The 13,087-nt window shown below is 56.0% G+C and overlaps 1 protein-coding gene across 1 annotated transcript in view; it reads right to left on the reverse strand.

Moving 5' to 3' along the window:
• Positions 1–13,087, reverse strand: part of NOP14 (NOP14 nucleolar protein) — a 15,272-nt gene that overhangs the window by 1,469 nt on the left and 716 nt on the right. Inside the window, exons 2-15 of the mRNA XM_010847958.1 lie at positions 10,710–10,844; positions 10,117–10,258; positions 8,359–8,501; positions 7,808–7,942; positions 7,040–7,162; positions 6,032–6,163; positions 5,407–5,728; positions 4,811–4,941; positions 4,224–4,309; positions 3,298–3,433; positions 2,119–2,220; positions 1,512–1,665; positions 672–831; positions 45–192 (exon numbers count right to left, since the gene is read on the reverse strand). Coding sequence (XP_010846260.1) covers positions 45–192; positions 672–831; positions 1,512–1,665; positions 2,119–2,220; positions 3,298–3,433; positions 4,224–4,309; positions 4,811–4,941; positions 5,407–5,728; positions 6,032–6,163; positions 7,040–7,162; positions 7,808–7,942; positions 8,359–8,501; positions 10,117–10,258; positions 10,710–10,844 — 2,049 coding nt within the window. The remainder of the gene's footprint in view (positions 1–44; positions 193–671; positions 832–1,511; positions 1,666–2,118; positions 2,221–3,297; positions 3,434–4,223; positions 4,310–4,810; positions 4,942–5,406; positions 5,729–6,031; positions 6,164–7,039; positions 7,163–7,807; positions 7,943–8,358; positions 8,502–10,116; positions 10,259–10,709; positions 10,845–13,087) is intronic.

Raw genomic sequence — 13,087 nt, forward strand, 5'->3', positions numbered from 1 at the left:
CGGGAAACCCCTGCCCCCCTGCCCGCACCCAGACTTGGCCTCACCTGGAGCGTGGGCGGGCAGCAGCGGGTGGCCAGGTGCTCCGTCAGGAGGGCTCGGAGGGGCCGCGCAATGTCGTGGAAGGAGGGCAGGGCGCCATAGGCGAGCACACAGCGCCTCACCAGAGCCAGACACACGGCCAGGCAGGACAGCCTGCAGGACGAGAGTGGCCCCATCACCCAGAGCCAGCAGCTCCCTGGAGGTGGAGGCCTCCCCCACGCGGGCCAAGGGCCTCCAGGTCAGACACGTGCCCTGAGCAGTGGCCGCGGGGAACGGCAGGAGCTGAAGATGACATCCTGTGTTCCCGAGCAGGAAGAAGGCTTCGGGACAACTGAGAAGAGTGGCTCTACCTTGGTATTAAGTTGAACAACCCACATACATGGGAGAGACCCAGGAAAACTGACTCACTCACTATGACGGCTGAAGCCCTCATCTTAAATAAACCTCACTTTGCTGAACTCATTTGTTAGATCTAATAGCTTTCTGCGGAACCCTGAGGATTTCCCACAGATAAACCCAGTGAGCAGCGATAACGCAGGGCATCTTCACGGTGCTGGGTGCTGTCCGGCTCCTGGCCTGGCCTCTGAAGTCCAGGCTGGTGCCACAGCCCACAGCCCCGGGCCTGCATGTACCTGGTATGATTGGCCTCCGTCTCAGTCTGGGCTTTCAGGCCGCCTGCCCACTGGAGGGGGAGGCTTCTCCTCTGCCACGTGGCCATGTCCTCCTCATCAGAAACCAAAAGCAACTCCGAGTTCTTCCCAAGTGCTCTGAAAGGGTGCACCAGAGTGTAACCTGGGTTCCGGGTGGGACAGGGAGAGACGGCCTGAGATCACGGGCTGCAGGCAGGCTCTGCAGGGTGAAGCCTGCGGAAGTTCACTGGACAAGCATGCACTGTGTTTACCACCAGAGATGAGGGGCAGCTCTGGCAGGGGCACCTGGGCCAAGTCCAAGCATGGCAGTCCCTGCCCTCATGGGCACGCTGGACTGAGCATCAGCAAGAAGCGACAGACCAAGGAAAAGCAGAGGAGGGTGAGGGGCCCCTCAGGAGAGCTGGCCGGGCGGGGGCAGGATGGCGTCTAACCATATGAAACAAGTGAAAGACTCGATAAGCCGTAACCATTATTCCATCCCCACCCCCAACACTGCTTCCACTCACGACCGACCCGGAACACCATGCTCGCGCGTTTCTGGCGCAGAGTCTGCCACCTGGGGGTCCTTTACCCGCACTCGGCTCACTTGTGCCACGTGGAGAGCGGCTACTGTGCACAGCACGCCCAGTGTGATCCTGACTTCACAGTGAGGCTGTGTGCGCGCGTCCGCACGAGCGGAAAGGCTGCTCTGGACGACAGCGCTTTTGTCTTCTAACTTTCCCACGCTCTGAGCTTTCTACTTTTTTGACTATGAATTATTTCTCAAGACTTTAAATTTCTGAAGCACAATGTACTTGAAAAAGCTTCCTGGAACCAACTCACCTTGGCTCTGCTTGTTTGGAGTTGCCATGTGAAGAATCCCAGCGAGAAAATTGATGAGCTCAGGAATGAACCTCTGGGACAGAGCCACATAGTCCAGGAACACGCAGCACACGAAGAGCCCCTTGACAGCGTCTTGCAGTGACCGCACAGGGCACTGGCGAGGAGTGCAGGGCTGGTCAGGAATGTTCCGGAACGCCTGCTGGCAGGCACCCAGCTTCCCCAGGACTCTGGCCTCCGCGGTGGAGCAGAGGTGGACGAGGGGCCCCGGAGACAGGACTCTGTGACCACGAGGTCCACCGCTCGTGGGGAACCAGTTATAACCCCCACAGTAAGCGGGCACCGACCACATGCCCATCGAGGAGAAGGAACAGTTTGGACTCTTAAAGCCAGCAGGGGTCTGACGGGATGCTGCGCCCTGTCACCCTGTCCAGGGGCCCTGGGAGGGGCACCGCCAGCCTGATGCCACGCCCTGTCACCCTGTCCAGGGGCTCTGGGAGGGGCACTGCCGGCCTGCTGTGTTCGCAGGCCCTTGCAGGGGGGTTTTGTTCAGTCACGGCCCTTGCACACTCCAAGGGGAGCAGGCTCTGATGGGGACTGTCTGACGTACCTTGGTGAGCAGCTGGCTCAAGCACAGCAGCGCAGGCGTGATGACCGGGTGCCAGAAGTCAGAGGTTGGGAACAACATCCCAGCAATTTTCAAGTAAATGAGCTGGAGAAGCAGGCCACCACCCAGATTAGAGGAGGGACGCACAGGACAGCCTGCTGTGCGCCTCTGTGCTGATCACAGAAGCAGACCCCACTCGCTGGGGACAGTGACCCATGCTGCCAGGACACTAGGCCCCAGACAGGCGGGAAGCAGAGGCTGACACCTCAGGCTCGCCACCAACCAGTCAGCAGAAAGGCCACGAGCTGGTCACACAGCCGCGACCCTCACCTCAAAGTTGCCTTTAAACCCCTCCCCAGAAACCCATCGGGAGTCTGGGTCTCTTGAGCATGAGCAGCCCGTCCCTGTCCAGCGCCTGCAGTAAAGGCTGTGCTGTCCTTCCCCAGGACTCACAACCGCTCACTGGCTCTGCGAGCATAGGGCAAGCGTGGAGCCATTTGGTTCGGTGACATCAACTCCTAAACCCTCACGCCAGCCTACGGGTCATGGAGCACTGCAGCCACTGCTCCTGCCCGCAGTGGGGAAGGCCCGGCCCGCGAGCCCAGATGGGGACTGGGGTGAAGCCCAGGTGGCCGGCTAATGCCGGCCTGCCCCGCAGGAAGTCGCTGCAGGGAGGCCAGCTGGGTCCGCTCGGACACGGCTCCACAGGGAAGGGGCCGCGGCTCCCAGGAGGGCTGAAGCCACGGACCCTGGCTCAGGCCCCTGCTTGAGAAGCCTGTTAACCACCAACATGAAGCCTGGACTCGCAGGTTCCTGCCAGCACCGTTAGCTCATTTTCAACCCAGAGAGCAAAGAATGAGATAGTTGAGCAGGATCCCTCCAGTGAGCGGACAGGACAACAGCCCTGGAGTGTGTGAAACCTCAGAAACCTCAGAGCCGTCAAAGCGTCCTCAGAAAAACACGCGCCCAGTGTGAACGGCTCTGTTCACAGAGAAAGCAAACCAGGAACTCTGTTCCAAGCACACGGCAGCTCACTGTTAACCGTCAGCACTCCTCCCGGGCCTGGTCCCGTGCGATCCCCAGATGGCCCTGGAGGCGCTGGGCAGACACCCCCTAGAAGCCCCCACCCCTCCGTGCCAGGACACCACACAGGACGGCCGATGTCTGCAAGCCCCCGCTCACCACGTCCAGGCCTGGGAAGGCTGCCCGGCCTGTGGTCTCAACGGTCCCTTCCATCTCGTGCATGGCGTCTCGGAGGACAAATTTCACAGCGTCACTTGCAGACTCAGGAAACATCTGGCAAAGGTTATACAATGGCCTGTTAATCAGAAACACAGGTCAGGGAGGATGTCTGCAGGGAACAAAGATAAGAAACCTCACATTCACCATTCTGCTGTGGCGTCAGCTGCCTACCACGTTGGAGCCGGAAGCCCTGACTCTTATGCCTGACAGGCCGTGCTGGTGACCCAGGAACTTTTCCAATAGTGTCTGTGATAATCTGGACTCATTTTCACCTTCTCCTAGAATCCTGGTTGTGACTTTCTGGCAGTGGTGGCAGAATGAGTCCCGTCTGCACAAGTCACAGCCCGGGGAGCAGGTCCCATGTGTCCTGAACCCACGGATGCCTCGCCAGCTCTCCTGGGGGCAGAGGCTGCACAGGGGAGGGCGTGCAGCCCAGGCCGGCCTTGGGTGTCTGCTGTCATCACCCCCCGCCCCCAACTCAGCACCCTGGCCACTGCATCCTGCTCCAGCCAACAGGGCCCCGGAGCCAGTAGCTCTGCCCGCAGGGGCCCTTTTGCACAGGGTGTAGACCCAGCCCAGAGCTCCCACGGGGGCAGGAGCAGACAGCGAACGAAACACATGAGCCAGCAAATACTCCGAACAAGCCTGAAGGGGCGCAGCTGTCACAGGCCCATTTGTTCGGCATTTAAAACACCCCCGTCCAGGGCGGTGGGGAACACGCGGACAGGACTGAGGGCCGGAGCTCGCTGCGGGTGCAGGGCCAAGGCGGCCTCCCCGATGCCGAAGCCACTTTACGACTTCACTGAATGGCACAGAATTTGTTCAACTTGGCCCCTGGTTCCAGATAACCCCCAATTTTCACTCACACAACCAGCTTGTCGATGACGCCGAGGTCTGGCGGGTCGCTTACAGCCAGGTCTCCAATGTATTCCAGAAGGAAGCCAAACAGTTTCTGCAGGAACAGGGTAGGTCAGCGCCCAGGGCAAGCCCAGAGAGCCCCACCCAGGACACCCGCCCCCACACCCTCGAATGGCCGGCGGTGTCGAGGGCTGCAGGGATGGGTGCAAGATGGGAGGCAGGCTGCAGGGCGGGGTGTGCAGGGCCCGGGTGTGGCTCCCTCGGCCGGGAGGCAACACCAGACTCCTGGATGGAGAACGTGACCAGCCCCGCTGTGGTCAGGGAGCGGCTTTACTGGGAGAGGACAGGCGCACGCCCAGCATCCACTCCCCGGAACCCTCGTGCAGGGTAGACTCATGGTGGGTAGTGCCGGGGCTCCCCTCACACCCCCGGGCCTGCCACGGACCCGGAGCCGACACCCATCCAGGCCCCGCTTGCTGGCCCGCCCCCATGGAAAGTAGCCAGCCGCGAATACGGCGAGCGCTCGGTGGCCGTCGGTGCCGTGGCTGCCAGGCCTCTGCCCACTCCTGGTGCCGCAGGGGGACAGCCAGCGTACTTCCAGCTTTGCTTTGTTCCCCACTGCGAGGCTTGGGTGGTTGCATTTCTGAATTCTCTCCACAACCAAAAGCTGGTCTTCCATTGATTTTCCGGACAGTAAAGACTTCAGTTCCTCGCAGGATTCGGGAACTATCAAAATAACAAACAAAAAGCACAAAACACACTCCACACTTATCTTGTAAAATGAGAACTACTCACATTTCCGGTAACACAAACATGAATACTGAACACAAACTAAGCAACAGAACTCCGTTTGCTTCCCCCACGGAGACAGTTCCGCCCGTATCATAGAAACCCTCTTCTTATGTGAGTATCACGAGTTCCAACAGATCCCCCCGGAGGACAGATTCCCCTGGCAGCCCTCAGCACTGCGGAGTCACACAACGGCCAAGAGGCCGCCCGGAGCCCTGGGGTCAGGCCCGGGGGACGCTGTGGAGAAGGATGACCGAGTCTGTCTGCGAGCCAGGCTGGCACAGACAGGCAGGGTGGGGGTGTGGCCGGGTTGGCCCCGCCCCCCTGCTAACACAGCCCAGCCGGGCAGCCTCGCCAGGTCCCCCTGCTACTCGGAAACCTCAACGCCAGGGGTCTGCCAACCTGCGAAGGTGTAGGGCAGCTGGGCCCTGGCTGCCGCCTGGTCGTCCCTTGGCAGCCGCTCTCCAGGGCTTGGACGCTGATCCCCCTGGAGCTGCGCGTGCACTTCCACACTGTCGGCGTCAGACTCCCGGCCCACAAGGCCGTCGGCGCTGTGGGCGTCCTTGCTGTCGGCGTCAGACTCCAGGTCTGAGTGGCCGTCCGGGCTGTCACTGTCCTCCGGGCCCCCCTCGCTCCAGCCTTCACCCTCCTCCTCTTCTTCCTCTCCGCTCTCCCCACCACTGGAGTCCCCACTTGGCTCCTCCTCGACGTTCATCTTCCCATCCTGCGAACAGAGCGCGGACACCAGACACATCAGTACTCTGGTACAGCAGGCAGTATGGCTGTGGCCGTGCCCGAGGGCTAGGGGCCTGGGGGCACCGGGCCTCTCCCACCCTTTCGAGACCGCTGCGCGTCCATGGGTTCAAGGCCTGGGACCCGCGCTCTGCGGTCCCTGCCACCAGGACTCTGGGCAGAGAAGCTAGCTGTTTCTAGAAAGACAGTTTCCGTCTGTGGTAAAGCTATCAGGTGAGAAACCAGAAAATCTGCCGCTTTAAATGAAAACCAGGAAAGAAGGCAAACACCTCACTTTGTAAGAAAGCAAGCGCCGGTCATCTGTGTCCAGCACGAAGCCGTCGTTCAGGTCGTCGGCCGACAGGTGCTTTGGTCTCTTGCTGTGTGCATCCTCGTCTCTCCCGAGCATCCTCCGGAGCCTCTCGGCCTGAGCAGGAGGAGGGTTGCTGCTGAGCGCGCACCGGGCAGGGACGCAGGCCGCCCAGCGCCCCCGGCCTCGCAGCTGCATCAGGCCTGCCCTCTGCTTTCTGTCTTCAGCCAGACAGGCAGCCCTCGGCACGCATCGTATGGAACACTTATTTAACAAAAATAAAAACAAGTATCGCAGCAGAAATACTTCTGGCACAAGGAAGGAAAAACCCTGTTAGACTGAGGTTTCTCTGACCAAGTGACACCCGCCAACCGGAGTGAACTTCACTCGCCGCCAGACCCCAGGAGAGGAACCCAACCCCACGCTGAGGCCTGACACACCGCAGGCGGCCCCCGACGGGAGCAGGAACAGCCAGAAGCGCAGGAGCAAGCCTCTATTTCGTGTTTGTTTGTAACATATGGAAAATTTAAAAAACTTTTAAGAGAAAAACGTGAGACAGGAGTGCACTGTATCGCCAGCAGCTGTTTTGAGGTAAATGAATTAGGAAAAAATGTCATTTTTGTTATACTGGGTATTATCTGCTTTTTTTTTTTTTTTTGCTTATAGTCAAAAATATAGTAAAACAGTATTTCAGGGCTTCCCTCTTAGCTAAGTTGGTAAAGAATCTGCCTGCAGTGCAGGAGACCTGGTTCCATCCCTTGGTCAGAAGATCCTTGGAGGAGGGTGTGGCAACCCACTCCAGTATTCTTGCCTGGAGAATCCCATGGACAGAGGAGCTTGGAGGGCTGCAGTCCACGGGGTCACAACAGTCGGACTTATGGACTAAACCATCACCCTCATCACCACAGTAAACAAACAGAAACTTATCCGTAGGCTATAAAGAGCCCACTGATAAAAGGCTCCCCAGGGCAGTGCCCCCAGCCCCGCCAGTACCTCCAGGCGTCTGAGACGCTCCTGCTCCTCCCTGGCCAGCTCCTCCTCCGTTTTCATCCTGTTAGAGGGCTGCGCTTTCATTTCAAAGCCGAGCTCACGAACCATCATGTCATATGCATCAGGCTAGGGCAGACAGAAGAATTTTTTCTAAATAGAAAAGACCTGCATGATCGGCTCCCCACGCGTGTCGCTCGTGGCTGGGCGCTGTTGCGGAAGGGCCGAGCTGTGTCCCGAGCCTTCTCTGCTTGTGTGACTGGTCCCGGTCAGGCCTGGCAGGCACTTCTGGGCCACATACAAAAATTCTTCTCCAAATACATCTGCTTTAAGAAAACCGACCCTTGCCCATTTAGGCATTAAGTCCCCAAACGGGGTCCTGAGGAAAGAACAGGGAGGTCGACGCACGGATGTGCAGACGGCCACAGGGGAGGCTGGTGAAATACTACTATTTCTTAGAAACCAGTGACTCAGAAGACGGCAGCTTTTTCAACACTTACACTAAAATTCGGATACCCCCTGAAGGTCTTCCCCCACCCCAAGTCTTCCTGATACCAAGAAACCACCATTTTCTTTAGTGTCATTTTTCTGGAGTAAATATTGAAATAACTTCCACTTTACTTCCACCCCAACGGAACACACATCAGCTACCTCAATATCAAAGTTCAACAAAACACTCAGGTCCTAGAAAGGAGAGCAGATGCCCGGCTCCCCCTTATCTGTGGAATAAGTGCATGGCTCGAGGCCAGGCCAAGCGAGACGTGTCCGCCCCACCTTGGGCTTCTCCTTTCCGCCTCCACTCTCAGACTTGGGCGTCTTGCAGGCCAGGAGAGCCTGGATTTCTTTCCAGTCTTGGTCTAGCTTCTCTGTGAGTTCAAGGGCATCTTCCCGTTGAGCCTGTCTCTCCCTCTGGGGAAAAAACACAGATGGAACACACCCCATTACTGTCGGTGTCCAGGCCCCACTGGACAACCGCTCAGCCAACACCCACCTTGCCGACTCAAACAGACCATGAGAAAGGAGCCTCTCAGGAGCCCACCAGGCAGAACCAAGTCCCCGCTGTGAGGCTGTTCCTCGACTCCTGATATGCGCCAAAACCAACTCAAAACACCCGTCCCCCAAATCAAACTCCCAAACACAAGAAACCATCAGGGTACCTGCCCGATGGCGTTACCACGCATCCTGTGCTCCTAGGCAAGCGACCACTTTCATTACATTCACAGAAAGTTTTAATACAACCTAAAACCGCCCAGCGAGAAAAGGCGGGGGCGTCCCAGCGCTGAGTCCCAGGGCAGAGGTGCCCTGGCACGAAGGAAGCTGCTCACCTTCTCCTGCTTGGACCTGGCGATGAGCTCCTCAATCAGCTCCCTGCGGGACTTGGGTGGCTCCTCGCCCCCGCTGGGCTGCTGGGTGGCCTTCCCGGGGACCGGCCCGCTTCCGCCTCCGAAGTGCGTCGCGGTCAGCTCGGCTGCAAATGGAGCAGAGAACCCCGTGAAGCCCAGGCCCCCCCAGAAGCGGGTTTTGCAGTTGCTCTGCCAGTGTTTCTCCGAGCTCGGTCCTGAGAACCCATTCCACGTTCAAGAGGAAATTCTCACTGGGTGGTCACTGAGATCATACGTACAGTGGCACTTAAACCAGACGAGCCCCTCTGAGAAAGCCCAGAGACACAAGAATGGGTCAGTGACTGGTTCCTCTGCTTCCCAGAATGCTCTGCACATTAGAAACCACAGTCACGTAGTGTTCTACTAACTCAAGATTGTTCACAGTGTTTTCTGAAAATAAAAATTTATAAACAAGGTGCTAGGACATGAAAGATCCCAGAAAGGATTCTCAAAGGAAAAATAAAATCTGTTGGCGCACTTAGTACAGGATTTAATTAGAAAATTTGAGTTGACTTTTAAGATGGAATTCTCCTAAGCAAGGAGAACACGTATTATGTAGTTGAACAAAACAGAATGTTTCCTAATGGTTCATTGTTAAAGGTACAGTAAATATATTTTTAGAAGTTAACAGGCTTTTCTCGTACAAGTTACTTAGATTTTGATGAGCTTGCTATAAAAACCAGAGGAGGACAGGAAGCCTCAAAGGAACAGCTGAGTCCCCAGGACCAACACCTGGAGCTGGACGCTCACTTTCCCCAGCCACCTGACACCACAGCTCCTCGCAGCAACATGGCGGGGGGCTGCCGACTATGTGATAAAGGTCATGCCATCAAACGTACGGGCCCTTCACCCACAGTGCAGGTGAGTGTGCGTTAACCGTGAAGTGTGAAGAGCTCTGAACAACAGAAAGTGCAAAACGAAAGGCTCTGGAGATGAACTACGTTCTCTCTCAACCACAGAGCCTCAGCAGTCGTGCCCGCCTCCTGGTACTGTGGATGATCCACGGGCCACCCTCATTCCCAGGCCTCCTGCCCCCGCGTCACCCACAAACCAAAAGGCGGTCATGGGTTTAATGTGTTGGCTTTCCACACACCAGGAAGCAGCAGCTTTTCTGAAGATGCTGAACAGAGGGTATTTTAATCCACAAGGGTGAAACCCTAGTGACACGACCCCGACCTTATAGAAGGGCCCAAGATGATCAGACCTGAGCTGACTCCGAACTCAGTTCAGCTGCATGTCAATGTTAACTCAGTTCGATGTATATCTCCTTCATTACTACCTATAAATAAGCAGCTCAATGTTCCTTTCTCCACAAAACTGCCACAATTGGTTCTGGAGTAAACAAAGCCTAAGAGAACTAGATAAACACTGTCCTGGAACACACTTGGTCAGAACCAATGACTCAGTGGTAGCAAAGCAGAGTGGGTTTGCACAGAAGTGCTGTCCAGGGATTAGCACGGTGGGTTTTACCTACAACGGATGGACAATCTCCCCAATTCTCTGAGCTCATGGGTAAAATGAGCTGGGGTAAAGTTCGAACAAGAGAAAGCATACAGAAGTGCCTTCTCAGCTTACAGAAGTCTGTATATCTTATGGACGCATACACCTTTTGAAAGGTCTGCAGCTGCATTTTCTCGGAGTCTGGGCAGGAATGGCAGGAAGAGCGTCCTGGAGCAGAGCACGCGGGTGCCCGGGCCTCACCTGACAGCGCTCCCCGGCCCTCAGTGTCGCTGTCACTATCGACGATGTCGTTGTGCTTTTCGATATCCGCCAAAGACTGGCCGTAATGAGTTAATTCTTCATCTTCATTTAGGTTGTAGATGCTTTTTTTTTCATGTTGTCGCTAACAGGACAGAAAAAAAGTCCATCTCCTAAAATTTCCATATTCATTTAAAGTTTTAAAAAAATTACTTTTTTCATTTTTGTGCAATGCGTCAATGCTGCTTTAAGATGATTCTGGGTCATTTGAGCAATGATTCAGACAGAAACAGAACCTACAGAAGGTAAATAAATCAACCGGCCCATCTAAGGCGCTGGGAAATGGCACTAGGACCTCACCACCACACTCGGACCCCCTCCAGGATGCGTCACTGCTGTGCACTCTGGCTGAGGCATCTCTCCGCCCAGCTGGTGTGTGCAGAAGGCTGCTTCCCCTTAGGCCTAGCCAGGCGAGCCACACCATTCATGATTCCCCGCTGTCACCCACAGAAGCGTAACTGAACGAGGGGGACTGGCCTCCTCCTCCTGACTTCTGGGCAAGGAGACAGCAGGGGACCCTCCCCGGTCTCCCCTACCTGCTGCTCCAGAGCAAACCTCTTCATCATCTTCTCCTCCGGGCTGATGCTGCTGTTGTACTCCCCAAAGCGTTTATCTCGGAACACGTTGGACTTATCCCTTTCCTTGTACTCCTTCAGCAGAGTCTGGGTGCGCTGAAAAGCAGATCACAGAACTGTCTCTCACTGGTCCTGGCAACTCTGAGCTCTGATGCTTGGCAATCTGGGTCCCCAGAATGGAGCCACTACCGCAATGGGACACACTGACGGGTCTAATGAACTGGAAGACACCATTTTTTATGCCTCAGGCCACTGAAACTAACAGTCCAAGAAAGGCCAATCTATTGGCTACAAAAACTGATCTCAATTACTGAGGGGAAACTGCCAGACAATGGAGTCAAGAGCAGACCAGGAACCCAGGGGATTCGCTAGGGAGTGCTGGTACCTTGTGCCTAACACCCAAGGTTACAGCGAAACAACAGCAACCAGAAAAGAGCAGGACAAACGAGTGCTCAGAGGTCACTCTGCCAGGTGAAGCAGCCAGATGAGTTGAGGTTGGTAGCTGAGAGAAAGAGAAGCCAGGGAACCAGGAGCTGAGTAGCTCTTTATGTCAACACCACCACCACCATCAATTACAGAGACTGCGGCAGCATTGCCTGTCTTTGGCTGGTTATGTTCATATACGTGCCAGTATCTGTATATATGGTCGACAGGGAGGCCTGGTGTGCTGTGATTCATGGAGTCCCAAAGAGCTGGACTCGACTGAGCAACTGAACTGAACTGATTGCTAAAATCTGTGTGTGTGCGCTGTTGCTTCAGTCACATCTGACTCTCTGAGACCCCACGGAGTGTAGCCCGCCAGGCTCCTCTATGGGATTCTCAAGACAAGAATACTGGAGTGGGTTGCCATTTCCTCCTCCATGAGAAGGGAAGATCCTGGATCAAACCCGCATCTGCTGCACTGCAAACAGATTCGTTACCGCTGAGCTCCCAAACCAAAAGTCACAGTGCTCTCTGGGTCATTCGAGGACACGCACGTGTTGCCCAGGAGGTGGAGACAAGAGTGAGGACTTAGGACCCCACCGCAGCACCGCCTCCCAGTGCGGGCTCCGGGAGGCGCCTACAGCCTCATCTGAAAAGGAGAGAATGGCAGTTCCTACCTCAGTCTCCTAAGGAGAAAACAGGACACTGAGGCTTAAGTAGGGAAGACACATCTGTCTGTTCTGGAGCTCCTGCTGCCCGCACCCTGCCCCAGCCTGCCCTGAGGTGTGTGGTGGGGGCATGGCGGAGTCAGCGGTAAGACTGTCTTGTCTTCCGCTACTGCCAGTTCCTTCAAGTCAGGATGATGTTTGATTCCATTCAAAGATCAGTCGGATCGCACACTGGGACAGCACAGTCTACGAGCCCATGAAGACAGGGTCAGGGGTTACTCCACCTTTACCCCCTTCACCTGCCAGAACAGCGCCTAAACAAGAGCGCGCAGCGGCGTGCCAAGCTTTCCCAGGTGTTTAAACCCAGTGCACACCCTAGCCCTTACCGAATGTGTGACTGTAGGAAATTTACTTGTCCTTTCCGTGCCTTAATTTTTTCACTAACCTACTAATGTCTCCTCCTCAGGATGACAATAAATAGTTAAAACCACCCAGTGAGCATGTCTCAGAAGCTACATAGAGAATGCCAGCAGAATGGAATCTGAAAGTACAGAATAGTCTGGGACAGTGAGCACAAGAAAAGGGATGGCTGTGAGGTTTTCCAAAAAGGTTAGCATTTCAGTTACCTTGCAAAGGACAGTCATGTGCTTCAAAAGTGAAGTTGCTCAGTCGTGCTGACTCTTTGCGACCCCATGGACTGTAGCCCACCAGGCTCCTCGGTCCATGGGATTTTCCAGGCAAGAGTACAGGAGTGGGTTGCCATTTCCTTCTCCAGAGGATCTTCCCGACCCAGGGCTCGCACACGGGTCTCCCGCACTGCAGGTGGATTATTACCGTGTGAGCCCACCAGGGAAGTCCTATGTTGATGCATTCCTTCACCAAGCATCTACTGAGCAGCCTGTGTAATCCCTTATCCTTAAACCAGCAGAGCTCAGTCTCAAGGAAGGCGGTTAAGCGGGCCCCACGGTGACCAGGGCGGCACAGAAGTGATTAGCTATGTCAGAGGAGGCTGGACCTGTGCGCTGGGGCTCCAAGGAGCGACAGCAGTTCTGCAGGGCGATGTCGCCCCATCACACGCAGAAGTAGAGGCAAGAAGGTGCACACACTCCAGCCGACACACGACGCACACACGGCGTCTAACTGCGCCGGGCTGTCCTGAGGGCTCTCTCAGGGGACGCGTCCCACCCTTCCAGTCGCCCGCCCAGGAGGTAGGTACCATTGGCACATCCTATGTACACAAGGGGAACC

The sequence above is a fragment of the Bison bison genome, unplaced genomic scaffold (genome assembly GCF_000754665.1).
Source record: "Bison bison bison isolate TAMUID 2011002044 unplaced genomic scaffold, Bison_UMD1.0 scf7180017849866, whole genome shotgun sequence".
Classification (NCBI taxonomy): domain Eukaryota; kingdom Metazoa; phylum Chordata; class Mammalia; order Artiodactyla; family Bovidae; genus Bison; species Bison bison.